General features: G+C 58.7%; 1 protein-coding gene across 9 annotated transcripts; it reads left to right on the forward strand.

The window, feature by feature from the left end:
- Positions 1-422: 422 nt before the first annotated feature.
- On the forward strand, positions 423-26,265 carry TSPOAP1 (TSPO associated protein 1). 9 transcript variants are annotated; one of them, XM_045488243.1, is made up of 32 exons: positions 424-1,646; positions 2,450-2,557; positions 2,843-2,971; positions 3,548-3,727; positions 4,281-4,466; positions 5,697-5,774; positions 5,861-5,944; positions 6,159-6,248; positions 6,430-6,552; positions 6,808-6,912; positions 8,331-8,381; positions 8,787-8,807; positions 9,614-9,818; positions 10,438-10,610; positions 11,802-11,917; positions 12,204-12,313; positions 15,123-15,953; positions 16,102-16,253; positions 16,593-16,970; positions 17,056-17,274; positions 17,610-17,801; positions 18,373-19,236; positions 19,871-19,970; positions 20,062-20,216; positions 20,792-20,960; positions 21,337-21,408; positions 21,831-21,863; positions 22,041-22,144; positions 22,229-22,300; positions 22,559-22,669; positions 23,321-23,382; positions 25,103-25,264. In XM_045488243.1, the coding sequence occupies exons 1-31, from the start codon at positions 1,311-1,313 to the stop codon at positions 23,348-23,350; spliced, it is 5,577 nt and encodes a 1,858-aa protein (XP_045344199.1). In that variant the 5' UTR covers positions 424-1,310; the 3' UTR covers positions 23,351-23,382; positions 25,103-25,264. The 9 variants fall into 9 exon arrangements, with proteins under 9 accessions (XP_045344198.1, XP_045344197.1, XP_045344203.1 ...); XM_045488242.1 differs by lacking the exon at positions 23,321-23,382 and having other exon boundaries at positions 423-1,646; positions 17,610-17,765; positions 25,103-26,265; XM_045488239.1 differs by lacking the exon at positions 23,321-23,382 and having other exon boundaries at positions 25,103-26,265.
- The last annotated feature ends 1,377 nt before the right edge of the window (positions 26,266-27,642 follow it).

The raw sequence follows: 27,642 nt of genomic DNA on the forward strand, positions 1-27,642 counted from the left end.
TGCTTCTATCTTCCTGTTTTCATTCTTTGGATTTCTCTGTCTCTCTCTCTCTCTCTCTCTCTTTGTTTCATCTCAAATCCCATTTTTTCTCTACCTGCCCCTCTTCATGGCTGGCTCTGTCTATCTGTCATACCGCCTCCTGTCTCTGTCTCTACTGGTCTTGGGCTGGGGCCGATGTGGGGAGGACCATCTGCAGCCCCCTCGCCTCAGTACAAGGAAGGCGTAGGGGCGTGTGGGGAAGAGGGGCGGGAGGCCACATGTAGCGGGTACTGGGCTGGGATCCCGTGAGGAACCTGCTCTTCCCTCTGTCCCGACCCTGCCTGCTGGTCCAGCCCACCAGTCCAGCGCCATCACCATGGAAACCAGCAGCCGACTTCCTATTGGTGGGCGGGAGAAGACAGGGAGGGGGAGGGGAGGGCTGGCTCTCCCCTGCTCATCACCCCCATTCTGAGGCTCAGCCCTCCTCTGCGCCCACCATCTCGGGGCTCCGGGACTGTAGGGGACCCTTGCAGTCCCCAGAGCTGAGGCCAGCAGGGACAGAGACTATGAGGCAAGCAGCCCACCGACCCAGGCCTCCTTAGGACCAGCCGACTGCCCAGCAAGCGGGAGAGCAGCAGCAGAGAGAGGGGCAGGAGATAAAGGACCACAGCGGACGGTCGAGGATCACCCCCAGCAGCTCCTGCACACCCTAGCCAGGCTGAGGGTCGTGATGGATAGCCAGACTCACAGACGCTGACGGACACACAATGACACCGATGCACACGGCTGCACAACACTGAGCTGCTCAGACACAACCAGTGACAGCATCACACACTGCCACAGCCCTGCAATACAGACACCCACACACATACAGAAACAACTGGTAACTCCGAAACAGGCAGACGGTGACACACAGAGCCACTACCCCCAGCACACACGAGCGGGGGCACCTGTCCTCCAAACACACACAAGACAGTGCTGACCTGAACAGACAGGGCTGGAGACACACGCAAACCCTCAGCCAGGCGCTGCTGTTGGTGGCCTCTGCACATCCTCCCTGCCCCCACGGGGACACCCTCGCTCCTCCACACACCCGCGCACACACATAGCCACGAGCAAACATAGCTCACATACCCCTAGCTTCAGCTCTGGAAGCTCGGACTCCTGCAGCCTCCTTTGTGGGTGAGGAAGAACAGCCAACCTCGGATGGAGCCTCGGTGAAGCCAAGAGCTCAGAGAGGAAAGGGTCTGGCCTGGCATGACCCTCACCAGCCCCTCCATTTGGCTGGGTGATGTCCCCCGGCCTGGGTCCTGGGGCCCCTTGGCAGTATCATGGAGCAACTGACACCTCTCCCACAGCTGGGGGACCCCAGAGCCATGGAGCCGTGGGCCCTGTCCGCCTGGCAGAACTGGACTCCAGGCCAGGGGAGCGAACCTGGAGGCGCAGCCCCAAGCATTGCTGAGATCCCGGCAGCTGGGCAGGTTGGAGAGCCGAGGCCCGGGGAGAGCTCCGAGCCGGAGCCTGAGGGAGCCCAGAGCCCCAGGGCTATGGGGGGCATTGACCCTGAAGGAACCAAAACCGGGCTGAACAGCCTGGGGCACCAAGCAGCAAGCTCCAGACCCAGCTGCCCGAGGCTGGAGGACGAGGAGGTGGAGGCTCTCCCTAAGGTAAGGGAGCTGGGGAGGGCTGGGGTCTCCAAGGTGGGGCCTCTACTGGCGCCCTCCAGCCTGGGCACGATATGTAACCCCGCTGCCCACTCCTCCTCTCCTGGCCTGTCTCTGTCTGTGGGTCCTTCTCTGTGACTGTGTGTCATCCCTTCTCTGGGCAGGAATCTCAGTGGCTCCATTTTTTGCCATATGTCTGTCCTTCTGACTCTCTCCCTGTCTGTCTACATCTGGCCCTGCCCCTGCCCCTTCCCTCCGTGAGTCTTTCTTTAACAGTCTGTCTGTCTGTGTCTCCTCCTCTGAGAGTCTCTGTCCTTGGGGGCTGGAGGATCCTGGGGGAAGTGGGGGTGGTGGGGGTGTATGGTGGAATCAGAGACCAGAGGAAGCAGATTCAAGGGAGGGGGCTCAGTGCTGGGTTGAGCCAGGAAGGACAAGGTTTGGGGCAGGTGTGAGCAGCCTCCTGTAGAAGATGGAAGGACCAGGGCTTTGGGAGAAGCAAGGGGCCAGAGCGGCCAGAAGGAGCCTGGAGGGGTGGGGCTGGGAGCTTGAGCTGGCATTTCCCGGGGAGAAATGGGCAGAGATGGAAAGAACTGGGGACTAGCAGAGAGGGTCTCAGGGCTAGGGGAGGCCGGTGGGGGCCCCTTCTAGGCCTCTCATGCTCCCCTCTGAAGGCCTAGGACATGGGGGAGAACCTTCTCGTCTCCATGTCTCCTTAGACCATTGGGGGGCAGGATGCTTCCATAGGAGGGCTTTGACAAGGCAGGGTGTGTTTCTGAGGTGCCGTGTCCTGTCCTTTCCCATGCCAGGGCAAGCTGAGCATGGGCTTTGGGGACAGGCCCAATCTGGAGCTGCTGAGGGCCCTGGGGGAGCTGCAGCAGCGCTGTGCCATCCTTAAGGAGGAAAATCAGATGCTGGTGAGGCTTGGAAAGAGAGTCCTGGGTCCTGGTTGGGGCTGGGGGAAGCCAGACTCAGACACCCCAGCCCTCTGCCTCAGTGCCCTCCTCATCCCATAAAGCATCCCTCCAAGTGGGGGCTGCATGGAGGTGATATGATCCCAAGATGCAGAGAGGGTGAACCCCTACTTAGAGTACCCAAGGACTCTACTGTGAGCCCAGGGCTCCAATTCAAGTCCTGGACAGTTAGGATTGGGTCTGCGGGGTGCTCCCCGCACGCCCCAATTCTGGCTGACCCCTTGTCAGAGGAAGAGCAGCTTCCCTGAGACAGAGGAGAAGGTGCGGAGGCTGAAGCGGAAGAATGCCGAGCTGGCGGTCATTGCCAAGCGTCTGGAGGAGAGGGCCCGGAAGCTGCAGGAGACTAACCTGAAGGTGGTGAGGATGGGAGGCTGCTGGATGGAGGCTGGGTGACCAGGGAGAGGGGAGCCAGGCTGGGCCTGAGGGAGTGGGGTTCGGGAGTCATGGACTCCTGGCACCCAGGAAAGCGGGAACTACACGGGCTAGGGTGTAGAAAGGGCAAATGCTGGCTGGGCTAGGAGGCTGAGGGTTTCTGGAGTTACTGGAGGGAGGGAAGCGTTGGGCGTTCCTGAACAGGCGGGGAGTTTCTGGATTACCACGTGCTGGTGCTGGCTGCAGCCTCCCGCTGAGCTCATCTTTGGGTGAAGGGCTGGTGGGGGCAGGGATGAAGACCCATGACAGTGGCAGCCCTCAATTAGCAGCAGCCTTTGGGCCTAAACTAGGATGTGGAGTTAACCCTTCCAGTCCTGTCTGAGAATTGCTGGGATGGGGTCAAGTGAGGCTAGTGGTCCCCTGAAGCCCCAGATACAGGGTAGAAGCAGGAGGCCGTACTTCTAGGTTTTCATCCGAATCCCTCCGTTGGGAGGAGCTGAGGAGTGGGGAGAAGTGCCCCAGCCCTCAGATGACCGTTGGCCTTACTCCTCCTCTGGCCAGGTGAGTGCCCCTGTGCCCCGTCCTGGGGCCAGCTTGGAGTTGTGCCGGAAGGCCCTGGCCCATCAGCGAGCCCGGGACCTCAGTGAGACAGCCAGCGCCCTGCTGGCTAAGGACAAGCAGATTGCTGCCTTGCAGCGGGAGTGCAGGGAGCTGCAGGCCAGGCTCACCCTGGTTGGCAAGGTGCGAGGAGGCCCTGGTCACCCCTTCCAGTTCAACCCTCCGCAGGGCCACCTGCCTGGCTTGCGGGATGTGGACGAGATGTTGATGAGATGCAAATGAAGCGGGAAGGTAGAAGCTGCTGGGGAGTAGGTTCCCCTGGCAACGGCCCAGGTGGGAGCGGGGAGAAGGAGCCTGAACTGAAGGGGGTGGAGCTATGAATCCCAGACCTGGGAATTTCTGTGCTCCAGGCTTCAGGCTGTATGCCAGCGGGTTTGGCTGTACGAATCCACGCATACCTCACACTTGTGTGGAGCGATGTTCACAAGGCATTTTAGCACAGTGCCGGGCACACCGTGAGTGCCCAGTAAATGAGTTACTCTGACGGTCTGCACACGGGCTCGCGGAAGCATGTGGCTGTGCACGCGTGCACCTATGGCCAGGCATGTATGCATGGGAGGCTGTGCACGTTCCCGCGCATCAGAGCCGCTCCGGCACCGTGGAGCGCGGGCTCCGCCGGGGATGCTGGGGGGCGGGCAAGGGTTAGGCCTGACTCCTCTCCGTGTCCCCCAACCAGGAGGGCCCCCAGTGGCTCCACGTGAGGGACTTCGACCGGCTGCTCCGCGAGTCCCAGCGGGAGGTGCTGCGGCTGCAGAGGCAGATCGCCCTGCGCAACCAGCAGGAGCCACCCCCGCCGCCCCGGCCCCCGGGCCCCGCTGCCCCGGCCAGAGCAGGGGCGCCCGCCCCCGGGGCCCCGGGAGAGGTGAGCTCTGGCGCCAGGGCAGGTGTGTGGGCGTCCGGAGATGGGGGTGGGGTTAGGGTTAGGGTTAGGACTCGGTGGTGGCGTGCGCGCTCCAAGGGCTGGGGAGCTTTCCCGACCCCAGGGGGCAGGGTCGCCCGTACCTGCGCTGAGCCGGACCCGGGCGACTCGGGGTCCGCCCTCCGCAGGCCTGCGCCCCACGGGGCCCGCCCCGTCGCCCCTGCCGCGCCGCCAGTGGTACGGCCCGGCCGCAAATCCGCGGTTGCCCTGGCAGCCGCCCGGGGCCCAGCCCGCGCCGCCGCCTCCCGCCGCCGCCGCCGCCGCCGCAGCGCGGGGACGCCCCCTTCAGCTCCCGCCTGGTCCTCCAGGCCCGGCCCCGGCTCCCCGGGGGTGGCGGTGCGTCCCCCTCGGCTCCAGGTACGAGCGATCTTCGCTGGGTCCTGGGCGTAGGCGGCCTCTGTCGCGAGGGCTTGCGAGCCCACTCCGGACCCCCAGAAGTTATAGGTCTGGCTCCTCTCCATCCTCTCTACTGGGTCGGCACCTAGGTTCGCCTCGTTCTGGAAACAGGGGTGGGAGAAGGTGGATTCCATACGGACCAAGGCCTCGGTGGGGGTGGGGGTGGGGGTGCTTCTTGCTCAGATTTTGCCCCTCTGCTTGGCCCAGGGAGGGAGATGCGGCTCCCATCAAGGCCTGTCCTCCCCTAGAGTTTGCACAGATAAATCTGAAGTGCGACAGGGTGGGCTTGGGGGAAGCTAGGAGGAGGGTCTGGCCAGGCTTGCACTGCTCTAGGCAAAGCCCAGGTTTGGATGATCCAGAATTCCTAGCTCTGGGAGCACCGCATCCCTGGGGGCTCAGGCAGCCTCCTAGTTCTCTGCCAGTCACTGAAGGACACCCAGGACAGTTATTGAGTGCAGAGCAGGGCTGCTGTTGGAAGCTAAAAAGGGAAAGCTTTGGCCTGGATAAGGGACCCATCTCCCAGGGCACACATGGGTCTCAGGATCTCAAAGCGGTATGTCTGGAGGACACAGGGGCACAGCCTCTGCACTCCCACATCAGCTGGAGGCATGGGCAGGCAGCACCCCCTTCCCTACAGCCCCCATTCCTGGGCAGGGATCTCTTTGCTGACCGTGAGATGGCATGGGAGCCTGCCACAGACAGCCTGGGCAGAGGGGCAGGCTGCTCTGAGGCCCTGTTCTTGGGTGCCAGCCTCCCCACTGCCCCCTGCGTTTGCAGGCCAGGCCCCAAGAGGATGTGGAAAACCCACCCACGGGCCTAGGGGAGCCAGAGAAGCAGCAGAGGGTGCAGCAGCTGGTAAGTCCCAGGTCAAGGGCTGGAGGAGACCAGTTGTGGGCAGGTCTGCCTTCTCACATGAGGAGCCCTTGGTTCCGACCCCACAGGAGTCAGAGCTCAGCAAGAAGCGAAAGAAATGCGAGAGCCTGGAGCAGGAAGCCCGGAAAAAGCAGAGGCGATGTGAGGAGCTGGTGAGCTCCCGAGGGCCTCCCCGAGGCCAGCCAGGTGGTGGGCTCCCTCTCAGCTCTGCTTTCACCCTTCTTGTCCTTCGGGGCTCTCCTGTCCTGTTTGGCGCAGGGTCCAGGTGGGGGAGGAAGACCTTGTCTGGGAGGGCAGGGTCCTCTGTGTGGGGAGAGGAGGGGTGTAGGTGCCAGACCCCCGCCCAGAGCTCCCCTGGTCTCTCAGGAACTGCAGCTGAGAGAAGCCCAGAATGAGAATGCCCGCCTCGTGGAGGAGAATTCTCGGCTCAGTGGGAGAGCCACGGAAAAAGAGCAGGTAGCGGTTCTGCCCACGGGCTGTGGGGCTGGGCTTCGCGGGGGCCCTGGTCCCTGGGCAGGGGGCCGTCTTCTGTGCCCCCTGAACTGGGCCAGAGTATGAAGGGTACTACTCCCCCTGGTGAGGGAGCTGCTGGGACAAGGCTCACACACCCAGCTCCCTGCCACTCCCCCCTCTCCAGGTAGAGTGGGAGAATGCAGAGCTGAGGGGCCAGCTCCTGGGGGTGACACAGGAGAGGGACTCGGCCCTTCGCAAGAGCCAGGGCCTGCAGAGCAAGCTGGAGAGCCTGGAGCAGGTGCTGAAGGTGAGGAGATTGCATAGGTGGGGGGAGGGTCTTGGTCCCTGATGCAAGGAGAAAGTGGGACGGTAGAACGTGCCCTATGTGGGGCCCTGGGGTCTGAGCCCCAGTCCTGGCACCACCAGCCTTGCCCTTCTCTGGCCTCGGTTTCCTTCTTAACAGAAGGCATCTGGAACACATGGTGTCCAGAGCTCCCACATCTCAGATCTACAGAAATGGTGGAGCCGGGCTCTGGCCTTGACCCAAGGTCTTGTGTTTTAGCACATGCGGGAGGTGGCCCAGCGGAGGCAGCAGCTCGAGGTGGAGCATGAGCAGGCTCGGATCAGCCTGCAGGAGAAGCAGGAGGAGGTCCGGAGGCTGCAGCAGGTGGGGGCAGGGGTGAGGGAAGGGTGGTAGGCTGCTGGACTCCTCAGTCAGCTGCTCATCCAGTGAGCATTTACTGAGCACCCACTGAGTGCTAGGCTTTGTGCTAGGCACTGGGGACAGCGGTGGGGAAAGATCAGGTCCCAGGCCAACCGGCAAATAAGCAGATATGCAAGTGAGGCAACCCCAGTCACTGACGGGCCCTGGTGGGGGGAAGTGAGCAGGGTGGTGTGACGGAGTGACTAGGGTGGGGCCAGGGGCCACTTTAGAGAGGTGGGCAGGGAAGGCCTCTAATACGTTAAGGGTGTGAAGGAGCCAGCTGAAGAGCACTCCGGGTAGGAGAATTGAAGCGCAAATGCCCTGTGGCAGGAAAGAGCACGGGGGTCCAGACCAGTTGGCTAGATTATAATAGGTGAGAGAACAGCAGGAATAGGCAAGAGCCAGATCTTGTCGGGCCTTAAAGAAGAGTGGGTATTTTGTTCTCTGAGGGGTTGGAAACTGTTGGAAGGTCCCAAGCAGGGGAGTAGCATGATCTGATTAATCATTTTAGAAGATCACATGGGCAGCACTGTGGAGGGTGGATTGGGGGAGTGGGTGAGGAGGCAGGTAGGTGGTCAGGTGTTGGGGCTGCTGCAGTTCAGGAGGGAGATGACGGCCGTCTGGATGAGGGTGCAGGCGATGCAGGTGGAAACAAGTGGAAGGAATTGAAGTATATTTTAGAGATGGAATTGACAAAACTCCATAGGATTCTAGTTGAGCTCCTGCTTCTTTTAGCCGTTTGCTGAGTAAACCCTAATGGAGTGTGGGGCTCTTCACTCTCTAGGAGGTGATGGATGAAGGGGCAACAGGTGTGAGAGTTAGGGAGTCCTGAGTTCTGAGTCCTGCCTTGGCTAAGTTTGGGTTATGTGTTAAACATACAAGTGGACACTTCAAAGACAGTTGGATCTATGGGTTTGGAGTCATGGGGAAGTTGGTCGTGGAGATAGGGTTCGGAGTCATCAATGTGTCCAGTCATGTGACTAGATGGGACTCCTTGGGAGAGCAGAGTGTAAAGTGCCCTGTGCCCATCCCTGTGCCCTGTAGCACCCTAACACTCAAAAGGGGCAAAAGAAAGGGAGCAGGTGAAGGAGGCTGAGAAGGAGCATCCCAAGAGGTAGGAGGGAAACCCAGAGGGTGGATGTCCCAGAAAGTGAGAAACAGTATCAGACGTGCCTCTCCTTGACACCGTTACCTTCTGGCCTAAGGTATGGTTCTGGGGTGGGATCTGGGAGGGAGGAGCCCTCAGCCTCCCCCTTCCCAGCTCCCCTTTCCTTTTCTTCCCTTGCTTTGCCCTTACGTCTCCCCCCTCCCATCCATCTCCCTCTCCCTCCTCCCCTGTTACTCACCTTTCCTCTCCAACTTTTGCCTCCTCCTACCTGTAGGCCCAGGCAGAAGCCAAGAGGGAACATGAAGGGGCTGTGCAGCTGCTGGAGGTAGGGTCCTTGGAAGTGGCCACCAGCAACAGCAGTTTGGGGAGAAGGCAGGGACGTTCAGAGAGGGCTGGAATGGACTGTGTGGGTGTGGAGGGTGTGGGGTTAAGGAAGGGCCCTTAGGTGCTCCAGAGCCTCGGGAATCCCTTCCACTATTGGCCTACTTCTTAGGCAGGGGCACAGCTGGGCAGGGGCTCCTGGGTCGGGTGGCATCAGCCCCCACTACCCCCCACCCCCAGAGGCTGCCTTCACCTGAAATACCCTTCCATTTAGGAACTGCTCAGTCAGTCCAGGGAGCTGACCAGGTGGTGTCCACTTGGGCCCTTGCTCCCTCTCTCCCTCTCTGCTCAGTGACCCGCAGGGTGAAGGGTTCTAACCTGTCCTCTTTGCTTTCCTTTCCTGCCACAGTCGACCCTGGATTCCATGCAGGTACAGCCTCCTGACCCCCCACCTCCCTGGGTTGTCCCCTCCCATGCACCTGTCCAGGCTGCCTGAGCTGGGTCTCCTGCCTCAGGGCCCAGCGGTCCCAGCTCTCATGTGGAACAGAGGAGGGCGTAGCAGACCTGAGAACCTGTAGAAGGACTGGCATTCCTGCGGGACGTGTGGGCCACCTCCTGGGCCCAGAGCTGCCACAGTGCCTGGCAGATGCGGGGCCGACCCTCCTCTAAAACATAGCCGCTCAGACCATGAGGAAGTTCCTCACCAGTCTAACCCGTGACCCTCTTGATATTGGCCAGGAGAGAGTCCCAAATGTTGGGACTTTTCTGATACTTGAGAAAAATTCTTGAGAATTGGCTCCTTCCTGCCATAAAGATGTCCCTAGCTCCTGTGCAGGATCTCTCTTGAGGGTGGGGATTTGGGTCACTGACTGAGAGGGTGACAAGCAGCAGAGCCAAAGAAACTCCTGAGGAGATACTGGCAGTGGAGCTGGGAGTGGGAGCCATTCCTTTTGGCCCGGAAGCAACAGGAAGGAGCGAGTGCCACTGCCTGGGGTGTGAGGGTGTGCTGAGTGGGGGGTGGGTTTAGCCCTTCTCGGGAGGGTTGGGAGTGAAGGCCGCCCACAGCTCTGGTGTTTCACCCCCAGCTCAGACACTGTTAAGGCAGTGGGGCAGCCAGGTGAGGGCTGGTGCCCAGGCCTAGGGCTGGGTGGGTGGAAGCTGAAGCCTGGTGTGGGGGCTCAGGATGGACTGGGCAGCTTTGCTGGGCCTGGTGGCTTATGGGAGGTCTTGGCCCAGGTCCGGGTTCGAGAGCTGGAAGAGCAGTGCCGCAGCCAAACAGAGCGCTTCAGCCTCCTGGCACAGGAGCTCCAGGCCTTCCGCCTGCACCCTGGCCCCTTGGATCTACTCACCTCTGCCTTGGGCTACAGTACCCTTGGGGACCACCCACCACCCCCGTGCTGCTGCTCTACCCCTCACCCCTGCCGTGGGTCTGGCCCCAAAGGTAAGTGGACCCCAGTGACATTTTGTCTGCAATGCTTTTGTATAGAGCAGAGACTTCAGGGTCAGAGAAAGCGCACAACTCACCCAAAGTCACACGGCAAGTTAGGGCCAGGCTGGAATAAGGCTCTGATGGGGGAGAAATGAGATCACACGAGTGGCTCTCCTGGAGTCTGGCCAGGCATCTCAACCACTGCTCCTCTCCTTCAGCAAGACCTCTGTGGTTATGGCTGGGAATTGGACACTAGGAATCAGCAGCCAGCAGTAAGGGTTTGTAAAGAGCTGGGCTGGGCATCAGTCAGATCCGGAATCCCCAGCCCCTCTCACTTAACAGCCCATGTGATTTTGAGTGTGCTGCTAAACCCGCGAGCTCTGGTTTCCTAAGCTGTAAGATGGGAATAATTCAGTGCACTTCATTGACCTGCTCTGAGGATCATGCGAAATAATGTATGTAAATCACTTCCACCTCTACTTAGTAAGTTTTCCTCAAGTATTTCCCTCTTGTAAGGAAACATGGCTATGGAGGGCCTGACCCCGTATCCAAGCAGCCTTGGTCCCTAGTCCCTTGCTTGCTCCCTAGTCCCTCCTCAGGTCACAGATCCCATGTGCCATCTTCTCTTTAGACCTTGACCTCCCTCCGGGCTCTCCTGGGCGCTGCACCCCAAAGTCTTCTGAGCCTGTCCCTGCAACCGTTGTCGGGGTCCCTCGAAGGACGGCCAAGAAGGCAGAGTCCCTCTCCAACTCCTCTCGCTCTGAATCCATCCACAACAGCCCCAAGTCGTGCCCCACACCCGAGGTCAGTGCTGGGGAGGGGCCTGGGGTTGGCCCTATTCTCCTCTGGGGTCCCCAGGGGTTGGGTGGCTGCTGGGCCTTGTGGGGGCCCAAGTTGGGAAGTGGAACCAGGCCCTGGGAGAGAAGGGCCTGCAGATTCCTCTTTATGGGCCAGGAGCTCGGGTGGAGGCTGCCCTGCTCTCCAGGGCTCACCTGCCGGCCCTACTCTGGGTCGCCCAGCCCCACCCCTCTGGGGCTCACAGAGGCCCTGGAGTCCTGAGCCGGATGGAGGGAGACGCTTGGGCGCCAGGATCCATATAATGAGACTGTTCATGTGAGTGTCTGTAGCAGAAGCAGATGGTTGTGTGAGAAAGAACACGGGTTCTGGGATTCAGATCCCAGCTCTGTTTTAGGCAAGCAAGTGTCTGACTCTTTCTGGGCTTTGGCTTCCTTGTCTGGATTTTGGAGCTAATAGGACCTGCCTTGAAATGTTGTTGGGAGGGTTCCATGAAAAGATAAAAGGAAGAGCACTACTGCAGGACGCGCAGTAGGTGCTTAACATGTGGCCGCTATTATTATTACCAAGTGCTTGATCACCTTGTCCCTCTCTCTACTTCTTCCTAAACCTCAGAAATCCGAGGGGGCAAGGCAGGAGCAGCCCTGCTGACCGGGGTTGGGGAAAGCGGTGGAACCCAGCCCCAACCTCTGCTGCCCCCTTGTGGGATGGAACGATGGTGCGGGCTTTGGCTGTGCCGTGGAGGGGCTGCGCTGTCTGCCCCCAGGGTGCCCCCCTTCCAGGGGCTTCTCAGGACCTTCTGCCTCCTGACTTCCAGCTCTTCACAGTCAGAGTGCTTTGCCGTGTTTTTCCCTTAAAGAGAAAACTGCCGTTGGACACCCACTGTGCATCAGAGTGGTTGGCTTCCTCTTCAGTGGGGAACGTGGTCATAATTCCTGGGATGGTACAGTAGAGGTCAGGGCTCAGGAGAGATGCAGGTTATACTCACTCCCCTTTGCCAGGGCAGCTTGGCTCTGCCAGGATCTGCTGGCTTGGGTGCTGCTTTAGAAAACACGGAGGCTCATTGCTGCTGGCCTTGTCCAGCATGTGCTGTCTTTCCCTTCTCAAAGTAGTAGGTCCTCTGGCTCTTTCTGGAAACCTGCCTGCTTTGCCGTTGGCCCTGGAGCCTGGAGAGGACTGGCCCTTTCTGTTTGCCTGCAGGTGGACACAGCCAGTGAGGTGGAGGAGCTGGAGGCAGACAGTGTCTCCCTGCTCCCAGCCGCACCGGAGGGCAGCCGCGGAGGAGCCAGGATCCAGGTGTTCCTAGCACGCTATAGGTGGGACCCTCCTCTCGGCCCCCCATTTCCCTAGTGTTTGGGGTGTATGGGAGGAGGGGCTGGGTGAAGATAGAGGCTTCTGGAGGTGGTGGGCGTCATTCAGGGATCCCAGTTGGACATGTCCTCTTTGCCCAGTTGGGCCAGGTGGGCACAGTTAGCGCTCTACTTGGCTGATGGTGAAAAACCAAGTCTCCATAAAGGCCTAGTACAGCGGGAGAGAGGAGACGGGATACGGGGGTAAGATGTGGGTTGCTGTCCTCTTCCTCCTCTGCACCTCCTTCAACAGCTACAACCCCTTCGAGGGCCCCAATGAGAACCCAGAGGCAGAGCTTCCGCTTACTGCTGGCGAGTACATCTACATCTATGGCAACATGGACGAGGATGGCTTTTTTGAAGGTAGGAAGGTGGCAGGGTTATTCTGTCCATCCCCCTGCTTTTGAGCCCCTCTTCACAAAGACCTCCACCCACCCACACGGTCTCCCTGGGGGGCATGCTCAGGCCACCAGGACGTTTCAGACTCAGCTAAAAGGCATATAGAGACCTGGCAGCCCACACAGAAGGGGTCTAGAAAAGGGAGCCACTGTCTGACTGCAGACCTACCCCAAGCAGGGCAGGGCAGTGCCTGCCACAGTCCAGATGATGAATGGGGTCACGGGGAATTTTGGCTGAATTTGCTTTTGTGCTTCCAGACAGGGCATGGCAGTGCTTAACACTAGTGACCTTGAAGTTGGGCATGTAGCAAAGATCTGAAGCTGGACTCTAGCTGGGTGTGGGGGAGGGAGAACTAGGGTCCAGAGCCCAGGAAAGGGTGTCAGTGAGTAGTCAGCAGGTGTCAGGGCCCAGGCAGGGCGTGGGCTTCAGGGCAGTGCTCCAGGGCCTGTGGGAAGCTCAGACACCTGAACAGAAGCCCCATTACTGAGACTGGGCAATAGGGTGGAGCCTGCCAAAGAAACGGTCTTGGGAGACCCAGGTGGGCCCTGGCCAGATAGCGGGGAGAACGGCCCTGGGCTGAGACTGGGTTGCGGTGTAGGCAGGGCAGGGTGAGGGCCATAACCAGGGGCGGGGATTTAGGAAAGAGGTTAGATCTGAATCCGTAACACCCAAAGCTTTGGGTTTGTAAGGCAAGGTCTTCAGTGCCCACTCAGCATGCCTTCCCCGGGCCCTGCATCTGTTCTTTGAGTAGCTGCTGTGAACTGCGGGGGAAGAGCTAAACTCCTCAGAGGATGGGTGACCGAAAGTGGGATTAAATATTTCCCAGAAAACGACTTTTTAAATGAAAAAAACAAAAACAAAAACCCAGAAGCCAACAACTTTTCTTGGAGGGGGGCAGCAGGAACACAAATGTTCACTAAGCACAAATGATTAGAATTTGAACTAAATGATCTGGGATAGGTTTAAAGGCTCATGGAGACAACAGGGGCTGGGATGCCATGTTCGTCATCACACTTAGCTAAGCAACTGCTTCTTCTATGTCTGGTCCTGCCTGGACTGCTGTCGGTGGTTCGAGCTTCGGGAATGTGTGCCTGCCTCTGACTAGGGCTTCAGCGCCAGCCCATCAGGGCGGTAGATGCACTCAGCGTGGAGGTTCCTACCTTCTTAACTGTTAGTACTGACATTAATGTTCTCAGGCTCCCATAACAAATTACCAATAGAAATGTATTCTGTGACACCTCTGGAGGCCAGAAGTTTGAAATCAAGGTGTCGGGAGGGCCACACTCCCTCTGGAGGCCCTAGGGGAGATTCTGTTCCCTGTCCCTTTCAGCTCCTGGTGGTTCCAGGTGTTTCTTGGCTTGTGACCACGTCACTGCAGTGTCTGCCTCTGTAGTTACGTTACCTCCTCCTTCTCTTCTCTCAGTGTCTCTCCCTGTGTGACTCTTATAAGGACACTTGTCATTTGATTTAGGACCCATCCATATAATCTGGAATGATCTCATCTCAGGCCCCTTAACTTAATTACATCTGCAAAGATGCTTTTTCCAAATAAGGCCACACTCACAGGATCCATGGGTTAAGATGTGGACATATTTTTGGGAGGTCACCGTTTGATCCACTACAAGTGCTTATATTCTCTAATGTATTGAAAATCACTATTGTTTCTTCAAGTTTCCATGCTTTCCCCCCACTCCTAGCATAAGCAGAGAGCGAGGGTGTTGGGGAAGCTGGAAGTCCCCCCACTGCAGCTCAGACCTGTCTTCCTCTTCAGCACCCTCTTTCTTAAACCCTAGACTCTGCTTTCCCTTCCTCCTAATAAGGCATAGCAGCCATTGGCTCATCTGTCCCCTGGGAATCCTTTCCCTTCTCCCAAATTAGCAGTGACAGGGCATGCTGTGTGCCCACTTTCTTCCTTCCTTGACATCCCTCTGTTGTCATGTGTTCAGGGGAACTGGAACTTACCTTTGGTCAGCGCCTGGACTGACCACCAGTCATGTTCCTAGACACAGGCTCGCTATGGGTCCTCATCCCTTCTAGAACCATATGGGAATCTGTTCTCTGGCACTTAGGCCTTTTGTGGCTGAAGAGTCCTTCCCTCACCCTGATCAGGTGGTGCTTTCCTCTCCCTTTGAGGATGTCTGTTTTCCACAAAGGGAAGTTCAAGGGCGCCCCTGTCCCTACTACTCAGGCCCTTGGAGTTTGAAAGTTTTCAAATGTACAGAAAAATGAAAGAGTAATACGGCAAATACCTATATACTCACCACCTACGTTCAACAGTTGTTAACATTCTGCCATATTTGCTTTTTCCATCTGTAGGTTAAAAATGAAAAGTGATGTAAAAGAGAGTTGTAGACATCATGACATTTCGCCTAGCCCTTCTTCAGCATGCATCTCCTCAGAACATGGTTCTCGGAGAGCCTTGTGGTGCTAGCACCTGGGAGCTTGTTAGAAATGCAGACTCGCAGCCCCACCCAGACCTAACTAAATTAGAATCTGCATTTTAACAAATCTTGAGGCGATTCATATGCACATTAACATTTAAGAAGCGCTGTCCTAGATCACCACAGTACTGTTATTACACCTACGAATATTAGCAATGACTCCTCTACTGCAGATGTTGAGTGTTCTTGCCTTTTAAAAGTGCTCACAGATAAATGTTGCTTTGGATCAAATGCTTAAGATCACCCACTAACCGTTGCTAAAATGCATTTATTGGACTGGTTTTTCTCTACCTCCTCTCTGTCTTCCCCCTTCCCTGCCCTCCCTCTGCCAGGGGAGCTCATGGATGGCCGAAGGGGCCTGGTCCCTTCCAATTTTGTAGAGCGTGTGTCCGACGATGACCTCCTGACCTCCCTCCCTCCGGAGCTGGCCGATTTGTCCCACAGCTCAGGCCCCGAACTCAGTTTCCTGAGTGCAGGCGGGGGTGGCAGCAGTAGCGGGGGCCAGAGCAGCGGGGGACGCAGCCAGCCCAGACCTGAGGACGAGGCTGCGGGGGACGAGCTCAGTCTGAGCCCCCAGCCTGAGGGCCTGGGCGGGCCCCCTGCTGTGCCTTACCCACGGGGTCTGGTGGTCCTCAGGCAGCTGGCCCACAGTGTGGTGCTGGCCTGGGAGCCGCCTCCTGAGCGAGTGGAGTTACGCGGCTACCATATCTGCGTGAACGGGGAGCTGCGTCAGGCCCTGGGGCCGGGGGTGCCCCCCAAGGCTGTGCTCGAGAACCTGGACCTGCGGGCCGGGCCCCTCCGTGTTTCTGTGCAGGCCCTGACCAGCCAGGGCAGCTCCGACCCTCTGCGCTGTTGCTTGGTGGTGGGTACCCGGGCCGGGGTGGTACCTAGCCAGCTGCGGGTCCATCGACTGACAGCCACGTCTGCTGAGATCACCTGGGTGCCCGGCAATAGCAACTTGGCCCATGCCGTCTACCTCAATGGGGAAGAGTGCCCCCCTGCCCGCCCCAGCACCTACTGGGCCACCTTCTGTCACCTGCGGCCTGGTACTCTCTATCAGGCCCGAGTGGAGGCTCAGCTCCCACCTCGAGAGTCCTGGGAACCAGGCTGGGAAAGGCCGGAGCAGCGGGCTGCCACCCTGCAGTTCACCACACTCCCAGCAGGTATGCAGGCTTGCTTGGGCTTTGACGCTCTGTAATACTCAGAAGGCCAGACCAGGGGAAGTGCATTTTCAGGGAAGTGGGAAACGAGGCTGGTGCCTCTGCAGGTGAGTGTCCTGCATACCTGGGTCTGGTACCGTCCCCCACTCAGGCCCACCTGATGCCCCCCTGGATGTGCAGATTGAGCCGGGACCCTCCCCTGGAATCTTGATCATCAGCTGGCTCCCAGTAACAATTGATGCTGCTGGCACTTCCAATGGCGTCCGGGTCACGGGCTATGCCATCTATGCTGATGGGCAAAAGGTATGGCCTGGGGACTCTGGGTCTCTCCTTGGGATATGGGTCTCTCCTTGCCGTGCTCAGAGACCTCATCTCCCCAACCTGGCACAGAGATGCCCTGCCGCTGGCATTTGGGCACTGGGTGCCCATTTGGGCAAGCAGATAGGTCGAGGGCATGGGCTTTGAGAGCAGACGACTGTGATTCAAACACCAGGCCACCACTGAAGCCCTGTGGCCGGGAGGATTAAGTGAGATAAGACATGCCAAGGCCTTAGTGTGCTGCCTGGCATCATGCTGACTGCCGTTGCTAACCATCATCGTGTCTTCGACTCAGCCACCTCCACCTCTACCCTCTACCTGCAGATCATGGAGGTGGCGTCACCCACGGCAGGCAGCGTGCTGGTGGAGCTGTCCCAGCTGCAGCTGATGCAAGTGTGCCGTGAGGTGGCTGTGCGCACCATGTCACCCCACGGCGAGTCAGCTGACTCCATTCCAGCTCCTGTCCCCCCAGCCCTAGTGGCGGCCTGCCTACCAGCCACGGTCTCTTGCCCCTCACCGCGGCCGGGCCCGGAAGCCAGACCACCCCTTGCTCCAGCCTCCCCGGGGCCTGGAGACCCCAGCTCTCCCCTCCGGCGCCCTGACCCCCACGGAACTCGAGAGCCCCCCGGGGCCCCCCCAGCAAGCCCTCCCAGAGAGGCAGCAAAAGGATCCCCCGAGGAGCCCCCAGCACCTCGCTCCCAGGTACCCTGCTGGGGAGAGGGGGAACAGGTGGAGGCTGGGACAGAGGCCAAGGGCTTGGGCCCTTCCTCAGTACCCACCATTCCAGGAGGAGGCTGGGGCAGCTGTGCTGGGCACCTCAGAGGACGGGAGGGCCAGCGAGCCAGCTGTGGGAGAGAGAGCTCCTGACCCTGCAGTTTCACCGCTGGCCCAGGAAGAGGCCCTTCTGGCACCCTGCTCCACCCAAGGAGCTCTCACCCAGCGGGTGCCCTGTGCTGAGGCCTGCCGCGGAGGAGAGGCAGGGTCTGGGCTGAGGCCCAGGGCTGAGGTACGGAGCTGGGGACACACTGGGCCACCCAGAGAATTGGGGCCTGCCTCCCTGCCTCTGCCAGCCAAAATCTGGGTGTCCTCTCCATCTAGTTTCTGTTCTGGTGTGTGCTCCGTGTCTGCTTCTTTGTCACTTTGTCTTCCCAGATTCCTCTTTTCCTTTTGGCTACTATCCTCTTCCCCCCACCCCCACCCTTGTGCACACCCCCCATTTGGGACATGACTCTCTCTCCCTCTGCCAAGGGACCCCTGTCATTCCAGCTAGGGCTGATCCTACTGGAGCCCCCTACGCCTCCTCAAACCCTTCCCTCTGTCTTCCTTTGTCACCTCTTGCAGAGGGAGGACACGGCAGAGCTCGGGGTCCGTCTGGTGAACTCCCTTGTGGACCATGGCCGCAATTCAGATCTCTCAGACATCCAAGAGGAGGAGGAGGACGAGGAGGAGGAGGAGGAGGAGGACCTGAGTTCCAGGACTTGCTCTTTCCAGAAGCAGGTTGTTGGCAACAGCATCGGGGAGAATGGGGCCAAGGTAACGGGGTGAGGATGGGCTCGTGGGCCCTAGACCTCTGGTTCTCGGGTCTCTGTCCTTCGTGTCAGCAGCTGCTCCAACCACCACTGAGTGCCAGCAACATTCTAGGTGTGTGGCCTGGGCCCTGTCCTGAGCAGTAGATAGGAAGTTACTCAGGATTCTGCCCTCCTGGGAAGAAAGGAGAGGCTGAGGAGCCCTCTTCTGCCCCTTCTCCCGCTCCAGCCTGCCACATGCAGCACCCTGGTCTCCTGAGATCCTTTCCGGGAGCCTCTGGGGAGGGGTGGGGAGGCCTCCCTGCTGTCACAGGTGTGGTCTGCTCCCTGCTGCTCCTGTGCCTCGGGCCCCAACATCTGTGCAGCCTGTTCCTGGGGTGTGTTCTCTAATTCCTCCTCTGGCTGTGCTCTGGACTTGCTGTGTGGCTTTGGGCCAGCCCCCTCTCTGGTCTTTCCTCTTGTAGGAAGCTGAGGGAGGGCTGTGGGGTTGCATGGAACCCCTCCCCTCACTTGAGGACAAAGGTCACAGCTGTCTCCTCTTCCCACGGACCTCTCTTCCCCGCTGCCCTTCCCCCCAGCCCCAGCCCCAGCCTGACCCCTTCTGTGAGACCGACAGCGACGAGGAGATCTTGGAGCAGATCCTGGAGCTGCCCCTCCAGCAGTTCTGCAGCAAGAAGCTTTTTAGCATCCCTGAAGAGGAAGAAGAGGAGGACGAGGAAGATGAGGGGGAGGATGAGGAAGACGAGGAGAGGCCAGGGGCAGGCTGTTCTTCTCGAGACCCCGGCCCACCCGAGTCTGCATTGCTGGGGCTGGGCTGTGACAGTGGTCAGCCTCGAGGACCTGGCCTGTGTCCCTTGTCTCCAGAGCCCTGCAGGGGTGGGGACCGCCTGGAAGACATACCCGGACTAGTTGGTGGAAGCATCCGGAGGAAAGGAAGTGGCTCCCCTGAGAAGCCCCCAAACCGCAGGCGGTCCCCAGATCCCCGTGAACACTGCAGCCGACTTCTCAGCAACGGCGGGCCCCAGGCCTCCGGACGGCCGGGCCCCACACGGGAGAGGGGCAGCCCCCCTGTGGGCGAGGGGACCAAGGGTGTGCCAGAGGCTGGTGGGAGAGGGCGGCCGGCCCCTTCCCGGAGATGCTCCCGTGGCCGGGCTCCAGAATCTAGCCTGGCCGGCTGCTTCTCCCCCAAGTGCTTGGAAATCAGCATCGAATATGATTCTGAGGACGAGCAGGAGGCGGGCAGCGGTGGCATCAGCATCACCAGCTCCTGCTACCCTGGAGATGGGGAGGCCTGGGGCACGGCCCCCATAGGAAGGTCCAGGGGGCCTCTGAAGGCCAATTCGGGCCCCACCCCCTACCCACGCCTTTCGGCCTGGGAGAAGGGGGAGCCAGAGCGGAGAGGCCGCGGTGCGACTGGCAGAGCCAAGGAGCCACCCTCCCGGGTCCGTGCCCACTGCCCACCCTGGCAGCCCCCTGCCTGCTGCCGCCTGGTGGCTCTGCTTGCTGCCCACCAGCCACTCCCATTCCACGCTGCCGCCTCCATCCGCAGAGGTGGGGCTGGGCCTCTGGGCTCCCTCACCCGCCTCCTCCCACCCGCATTCCACTGCTTTGCTGCTTCTGCCTGTCGGAACTGGGATGCACAATATTCTGTTACCGCTAGTCGCCAATTGCCGCCAGCCAGCCCCCTGCCTCTGGGCAGGGTGGCCCTGTGCTTAGCTTAGTTACGTCTTCAGGACACTGACGGTGATGTCCAGCATCACCCGACCCCGATGCTGAGAAGAGGCCCTCCTCTCCCATGCTCCTCGGCCAGCTCTGAGACCCTCCCTCTTCTGCACTCACCAACAAGGGTGGCCGGAGCCGGGGTCTCCCCTTCCGCCCTTCCTCCCCCCGTGGGGGTGTCTGATGTCTCCGAGAGATTGGGCCCAGGCTCCAGGAGAGGAATGTTGTGTCCCGGCTCTGCTGTGCTGCTTATGCTGACGGGGCAGAGCTGGGGAGCGCGTGTGGGGTCCTGCCCCTGCTGATGCCCCACCAGCAGCTGGTGTGTCACTTCTGCTCTCTGCTGCGCTCTCTTTGCAGGCAACAGAGACTGGGGAGCCCAGAGGGCAGGACAGCTCTGGGCGGAGGGGCCCCCTGCGGAGAGGGGCCCAGGCCCCCAGGACGGGCGGTACCGAGTTGGGTGAGCACCCGAGGGGGGCTGGGTGAGGCCGAAGGGGCCTTTCCTGACCTAACCCTTTGGCGAGACCTTACTGTCATCGCTCTTTCCACAGCCTCTCTGAGGAGCCCCCCGGCAGAAGCGCCGGTTTACCAGGACCTACCTGTCAGGGCCTTTGTGGCTCTGTTTGACTATGACCCGGTGTCAATGTCACCCAACCCTGACGCTGGGGAAGAGGAGCTCCCCTTCCGGGAGGGCCAGATCCTGAAGGTGACTGACTGATTGTCCAGGTCCCCCACCCTCTCTCCTCTCCTGTACTGGGGGTGTCCTAGCCTTCACGGAGAAGACCACAGCTTCCAGAGCCAGAGTCCTGACTCTGACACTTGCAGCTGTGTAACCTTGAGTAGATGCACTAGCTGCTTTGGACCTTAGTTTCCTCAGTGGTAAAATGGGGCTGATGTTCATGTCCACCTCCCAGAGATGGTTGAGGATTAGGTTCAGGGCATGTGGGTTACTTCAGTGGCCCGGGCACACCGCACAGTGTAACTGCTCCTGGTAACGTTACAGTTTTCACTGAGTCTCCAAGTATTTACTCCAGGCTTTTTGCTGCTGTTCAGAGGTTACAGAGATCTAGCCTGGGATGGGCTGGGGGGATGGACGTGCAGGCGGTGAGTGATGCTGTATGAATCCTTATTCTTGGCTGTTTCCCCCTGTTTCCTGTTTCACGACCCACAGAAGGTAGAGCATTCTTCTTCAATTCTGAGTGTGGTGCTGTGGGGCTCAGGGCCTTGGAGCCAGGGAGCAAGCCGTATTGGCCTCTTGAGATGACTGGTCTTTGCCTGCAGGTGTTTGGGGACAAGGATGCCGATGGCTTCTACCGCGGTGAAGGTGGGGGTCGGACAGGCTACATCCCCTGCAACATGGTGGCTGAGGTGGCTGTGGACAGTCCCACAGAGAGACAGCAGCTGCTCCAGCGGGGTTATTTGTCCCCAGATATTCTCACTGAAGGCTCAGGTATGTCCTACGGCTGTCCCTTACCTACCTCCCACCACCCCAGCTCCAACTCAGTCCCTCCTGAGCCATCTGTATGTCCAGGGTGGCCAGGGAACATCATTTATCCGGAGTCTAGCAGAACCTGTAGAGCCTTGTAGAGACCAGTGTGGCCAGTGTGGCCACAGCAGTTAGCTTGCCACGTGGAACGGGGGTCTGTTGCAGAGGGGATGGGCCATGAAGTTTGGGTCCTTGAGGTCTAGGATGGGAGAGGAAAGCCCTTTAGAAACTTGAGTACAAGAACCCTGGCACAGTCCAAAGAGGAGACTCCAGAGACACTATTCTGTCCCCCTCCCTTGCCTCATTTTCTCTCTTACATATACTTGCCTTTCTGGATCAGGGAATGGTCCCTTTGTGTACTCTACAGCCCGCACCGCTGGGCCTCCCCCCAAGCCCCGCCGCTCCAAGAAAGGTGGGTGAGACCCCCTTCTCCCTCGGGGCCTGTGAGGATGAGTGGGGGTGGGGAGCGCTGCTTGGCTTTCTGGGGAGACATGAGTGGGGTTTTGAGCAGGTAAAGGGAATTAGGGCAGACCTTCATCCACATCCATTCCCTCCACTGGGGAGCGTCCTTTTAATGGGGACGGGGAGTGGTTTGCCGGGGCCTCTGCTCCAAAAAGCACCTGACTGTAAATTCTGTGCAGCCTGGAGCAAGTCCTTGACCTTTTCTGGGTCTTAGTTTACTACCAAATCCAAAGGGCTGGGCTCTGTTCCCTGAACATCTTTTCTCCTGTATCCCCTGCGTGAGACCGAGCATCCTGCCTGCCCTGCACCACCCCCAGCCTGGGATGAGGAGGGAAGTGAGGGGCAGGGCTCACCTGCACATTCTCTCCACAGCTGAGGCAGAAGGCTCTGCCCAACCCTGTGCAGGTAGGGGCCATTCCTGTGCAGGGGAGACTGGGGAGAGGTGGGGTTGGGTGGCCCCTCTGGGCTCTCTCCAAGGGCTGCAGCTAGTGGAGAGGTAGTGAATAGGGGCTCAGCAGTGTGGAGGATGGTATGGTGTAGGGGGTCCAGAGAGTCCCCAGTCCTCTCCCCCTTCTCCTGCAGGCCGCCCCCAGCAGGTCTCCTCTGCCAGCTTGAAATCCTCCCGTTCCATGGTGGCTGCATTTGACTACAACCCTCGGGAGAGCTCCCCCAACATGGATGTGGAGGTGAGGACCCCCACAGACAGCCCAGCCAAGGGGGTGGTGCAGGGCCTCCCCAGGGCTGACGTCAGCCTCTTGGGCTTTCCACAGGCAGAGCTGCCCTTCCGGGCAGGCGACATCATTACTGTGTTCGGTGACATGGACGATGATGGTTTCTACTATGTGAGAACATGGGGAGGGGCGGGGAGTTGCTATATATACCCCCTTCACCAGCCCTTCCAGGGAGGGCTCTACCAGAGCCAGGGACAGGGAGGAGCAAGGGTTCCTGAAGGAAACCTGGAGGAATGGACCAGGCATTGACATGGACCAGGCCATGACAGTGATGTTGACCTCAGGCTGTTCCCCCAGGGGCTCCAGGGCTGAGGGGGTGGGGCTGAAGCTTCTTTCCTAGTCTGAGCCTCATCAGCATCTCCTCCCCAGGGGGAGCTCAATGGACAGAGGGGCTTGGTTCCATCCAACTTCCTGGAGGGCCCTGGACCTGAGGCGGGCAGCTCAGACAGGGAGCCTGGGACATCCCAGGCCGAGAGTCAGGTCAGTGAAGAGCTGGGCTCCCAGCTCAGGAGTTGGGGCTGTACCCTGCCAGAGTGGTGGTGGGGGCTCAGACAGTGTTGTGGGAGGGGAGCAGTTGGCTATAATCTGGGGGAGCCCTGTGCAGAGTGAGGCTTCGAGGGAGAGCCCTGCCAGGGCCAGCTCCCTCCCAGTATGTGCCGCTCTTTGCAGAGAAATGACGGCTGTGACCCTGATCCCAGGCTCATCTCTCCCAGCTACCCACGCCCCGCGGGCTGATGTCGGTGAGGGGCCTTGTGAAAAAGGACCCCTCTAGCCCTCACACCTGTAACTAGTCATAGCCCGGGTTTCAGGGAACCTCCTACCCTGTCTCCCAGGTGTCTTTTAAAGCCAGTTGCCCAGCAAGGCCCAGCAAGCTTCCTGGGTCCTTGTTCTTCGAGCTTGCTTCTCCTTGGGGTGGGTGGAATACAGCTGAGTTAACAGCCTGACGGCGCAGGGAGAGGGGATGGGTCCTGGCCCCAGTGGGAAACCCTGGGCATCTGTCCACAATATTTACAGAAACAAAGGCTGTGCAAAGCAGGACCAGTTCCTGTGAGCTGAGTGACCTGGTGACTGGGCAGGGAGTATGTGAGTCAGTCCATAACCCAACTCCTCTCTTTGTTCCCTGTTCTTCAGAGAATGAGGAGGAGACGAGTCCAGTGCTAGATGGAGATAGATATATATAGAGAGAGCAACATGTAAGTGGGGGACCGGCCCCCTCTGTTCATGTGACTCCCCACTCCTTACGTCACCATAATCAGATAGCACTCCTTTGTCCTGAATACTGGAGCTGACCTGGCTTCTCTGCTTTCTCCTAGGGATTGGGGGAGGGAGATCTTGCTGTGGAGCCAGATCTGGGTGCAGGATCATCCTCTCCTTTTGTTTTTACCTTGGGCAGTGCCAGCTGCTATAGGAATACATGTCATTTTAGTATATAATGCCCCCTATTAGCTGACTCCTCATATTCTATAGCTCATGCGGCTTATAGAATGTGGTGTAACATCCATATTGTGACTCATCTGTGTATTATGATACCATATGACTATGGTATTATAATATTGTGATTATTATTGGTGACAGAAGGATGATACGGTAATTCCACCAGTAATAATAGTCTCCCCACCCTTGTCCTCTGCATCATGACCTGTTAGGGGATCAGATGCATGATTTTACTTCCAATTCTCAATTTTCTCTGCCAGAGAGAATAAAAGGGGGGCTTAAACGATTGAAATCCATAGATAACCCCAAACCATTCATCTCTGGGGCTCAGAGGCCCCTTCGTTTGTTTCCCCAGCAACCCCTCCCTCCTGGGATGCTATGGAAGGAGCCCTGGGAAGGCGTGTCTGGTTAGTAGTAGACACCTTGGCCTCTAGGTGCCAGCAAACCTCTTTGAGGGCAGGCCCTGCCATGTCACCAGGGCCTTGGGTTGGGGGGTCCTAGGCTGGGCACCCAGCTCTCCTGCTTCTGGTCTGGGCTTTATGGCTGGCTCTGGCCAGGAGACTGCCAGGCTGTGGTGGTGAGTTGGGGGCAGGCATTGAGGAAGGAAGGGACTGGAGGGCAGGGGTGGGGAATTCGTTGGCCGGCAAGATCTGATTGGGCTGTGCCAGGCACAGGAGGTCGAGGTAAGGTTGTGGGAATGGGGAATAGGGGTAGGGAGGCTTCCCGGTGGCTCTCCTGTTCACCCAATCCCTGTCCTTTAGGCCACTAATGGCACTGGCTGGGCCTTTGCCAAGGGGAGCCATTCATGGTTGCCAGTGGAGCTAGGAGGAGGTTCAGCAGGGGACATATGCTGACAGAAGCAGCAGGGCAGCCTCCAGAGCTAGTGGTGGGGCTGAGTGGTGCGGCTCTGGCCCTGGCTCCCCACAGCCCTCGGAGAGGTCATTTAAGGAAGAGTCCCAATCTCCTCCTCATGGGACTGGAGCACTGCATCTGCTGGACTGGCTGAGCGTGCTGCTTCTGTCTGTGAGGCGGTGCAGGAACTGCTTTCCCTAGTGGGGCAGGGGGGCGGCGGTGGCTGCTTCTAAGTGGTCCTGGTCTTCCTTGCTGTGAGGGAGTGACATGGGGGAATTGGGGGCACCCATCCCGAGGGGTAGGTCCGAGGACTCCTGAGCTCTGTCAGCCCAGTACCCTTTAGGAAGACCCAGAGAAGGAGAGCAACTTGCCCAGGTTCTGGAAGCAGAACTGGACTCTATGTCTGTCCCTCTGACTCCCAGCTTAGTGTTCCCTCAGCATTCACCTCTCTGAGCTCTGTGTGTTGGGAGAAGTGGGGGGGGGGGGGGGGGGCGGTAGTGGGGCTCTGGTTCTTGACCATGGGTCTGTGACATGGAGGGCTGTAAGTACCTGAGATTGTAGGGCGAAGGTGTCAGGTTGGGGCAGGGAGCCAGGCCCTGACCTTGTCCCTTTTCTCTCACATTTCAGGACTGGGCCAGCTCAGCACAAGGGCCCCTACTGCCCAGAGGCTGGTCCTGTGCCCCTGGCCCTGGCAGCTTCCCCACAATTGAACTGGGGGGGCCACAGGGCACAAGCGAGAAGGTGTGGGGTCTCCTCTCCAAGGGAAAGCAGCTCCTAAGGAAACTGGGCTCTGGGAAGAAGGAGTGATGCTGTGGCCCATCCTGCAGGCAGAAGCGGCCCCCTGAGGGCCCTGGGGTCACGAGGTGGGGAAGGCCTTGGACGCCCATTCTTCTGAGTTAACACTGTGGCACTTGGATGGGAATCAGAGACTCTTTGAAGGTCAGAGCTAGATGAGTCCTCAAGGATGAATCCTCTGGAGGGGCACCTTCCTCTTATAGGAGGGGAAACTGAGCCGCAGAATGAGGAAATCACTCGGTCAAGGTTGCTGAGCACCTCAGTCACAGAGCCAGGACCTGTGACTCCCCGTCCATCCACCTATGCCTACTTTCCTGCCACACGATGCTAGTCCCTTCTTTGATCCTCCCCGCTCCGATGGCGCAGGCTATCCTGACATGTCTTCCTTTCCCTGAAGGCAAGTTTGCACTGGATCCCCTGGAGCCCCCTCCCCATGGGGCAGGCGGGCGGAACCCTGTATATATGTACATACTCAGTGCCTCAGTCCAGCCTCCTCCACCTCGCTTCCACCGCACAGGCCCAGGAAGGAGACAGGCCATGCCAAAGCGGGCCTAACCCCGCTCCATAGTGCTCCACCCCTCCCTGCCAGCCCGGCCTCCTGGCCCCTGTGTGTCCCACCCCCAAAGGCCCTGGGGCCAGCGGGCAGAAAGCAGGAGTTGGGTTTGCCTTATTTTGCTCATTGGATTCAACTTCTCGTTTGCATCATTTTCCTCTGGCCCCTGTTGGAGTCTGGGGGCTGAGGAAGAGGACAGATTTATGCAGCTATTTTCATACATTCCCTGTCCAGAATGGGGTAGAGAGCTCTCCACCCTTACCCTCACCACCCCCTCTAACCCTGCGGCTGGGTGAGTGTCTCTGCATGTTTCCTTCACTGTGGTGGGAGATCGTTCGACTGAACCCCCACCCCCGGCCTTGGTCTCCAGGGGTGTGGAATGGTGGGGGTATTTGTTTAAAAAGACATTTTATTATAATAAAGTCTATTTTCACAAAACCCATGCTGGGCTCTAACTGGGGCAAAGGACTCCTCGAGGGGCGGGTCGTGCTGGGCTTTGCACTTGACTTCGGAACTCAGAAGTTACATCCGGGGGTGACTGGGGCAAAACCAATGGACAAGAACACCAAGCAGCTCTTGAGTTTCTTTTCCACAGAAGACGGTGTGGCAGCTTCCCGAGCCCCTGGTAGCAGGGCCGGGTGTTTGGAGTTGCGGCGGGGTTCTGGTGGGAGAAAGAGACCTGGCGAGGGGACAGGAAACCCCACAGAAGGCACCAGTTTCAGGGCGGCAGACTGAGCACCTCCTGCAATGTTGACTTTCCTGTACTAAGTGCATAGAAACAACAGATGTAAGAAAAATGTAAGGAAACTATATAGTTCCACTTGAAAGCAGGAGGGCGGGGGGGGGGGGGGCGGGGACTCTTAGTAGACTAGAACAGCAGAGAGAGGACAGAAAAACAGATGGGAGAACGTCCCCAGAAACCTCAAAGCAGGGTGTGTGTGTGTGAGTCCCGTGTGCTGCTCCATGCCTAGAGGTGGCGCAGACAGAGCAGAAGAAACCCTCGGGGCCACTGGCAGCTTGCTTAGTCCAGATTCTGTGTGGGGAGCAACCAGGTCAACTGACTGTTGCACATTCTCCTCCTCAGGGGCCGAGGGGCAAAGGTGAGGGTGTCTGTCTTTATTATTTATTTATTTATTTATTTATTTTGAGAGAGAGAGGGAGCAAGTGAGCAAGGGGCAGAGAGAGAGAGAGAGAATCCCATGAGGGACAGAGATAGAGAAGTGGGCTTACCCAAAGTGGGGCTCGAGCTCGAGGGCGTCTGCCTTTAGATACAACAGCGGGAGTGGCAGCGTAGGTCAGAGACCAGGTGGTACTCTAGGTGGTTGGCGACACCCAGGAGAAACCAGAAGTATCACTGCCCAGGCGAGGAGCCACCAAAGTGCCCCCTCCCTCTCTCACCGAATCTGTGCAGGTCAGCAGCCTTGCTCACCCTGTCTTGCAGGGGCTCTCAACTACTAAGGCCAAGGCAAACTCAACGTTGAGACTCGACAAACATCAGTTGGGACAATGTGAACCAATGTTGAGCCTTCTGACCTATGAACACAGTACATCTGTCCATTTCTTTAGGTCTTTAATTTCTCTTGGTAATTTGATCTTGTCCATCTTCTGTCCAATTTATCCCTATTTCATTTTTAACGATTTTATTTACTTTTTAAGTTTATTTATTCATCTTAAGAGAGTGCGAATCAGGGAGGGACAAAGAGAGAGAGACAGAGAGAGAGGGAGGGAGAGAGAGAGAATCCCAAGCAGGCTCCACACTGTCAGCAAAGAGCCCGACAAGGGGCTCAAACCCATGAATCATGAGATTGTGGCCTGAGCT

The sequence above is a fragment of the Leopardus geoffroyi genome, chromosome E1, assembly GCF_018350155.1.
Source record: "Leopardus geoffroyi isolate Oge1 chromosome E1, O.geoffroyi_Oge1_pat1.0, whole genome shotgun sequence".
NCBI classification, from domain to species: Eukaryota; Metazoa; Chordata; class Mammalia; order Carnivora; family Felidae; genus Leopardus; species Leopardus geoffroyi.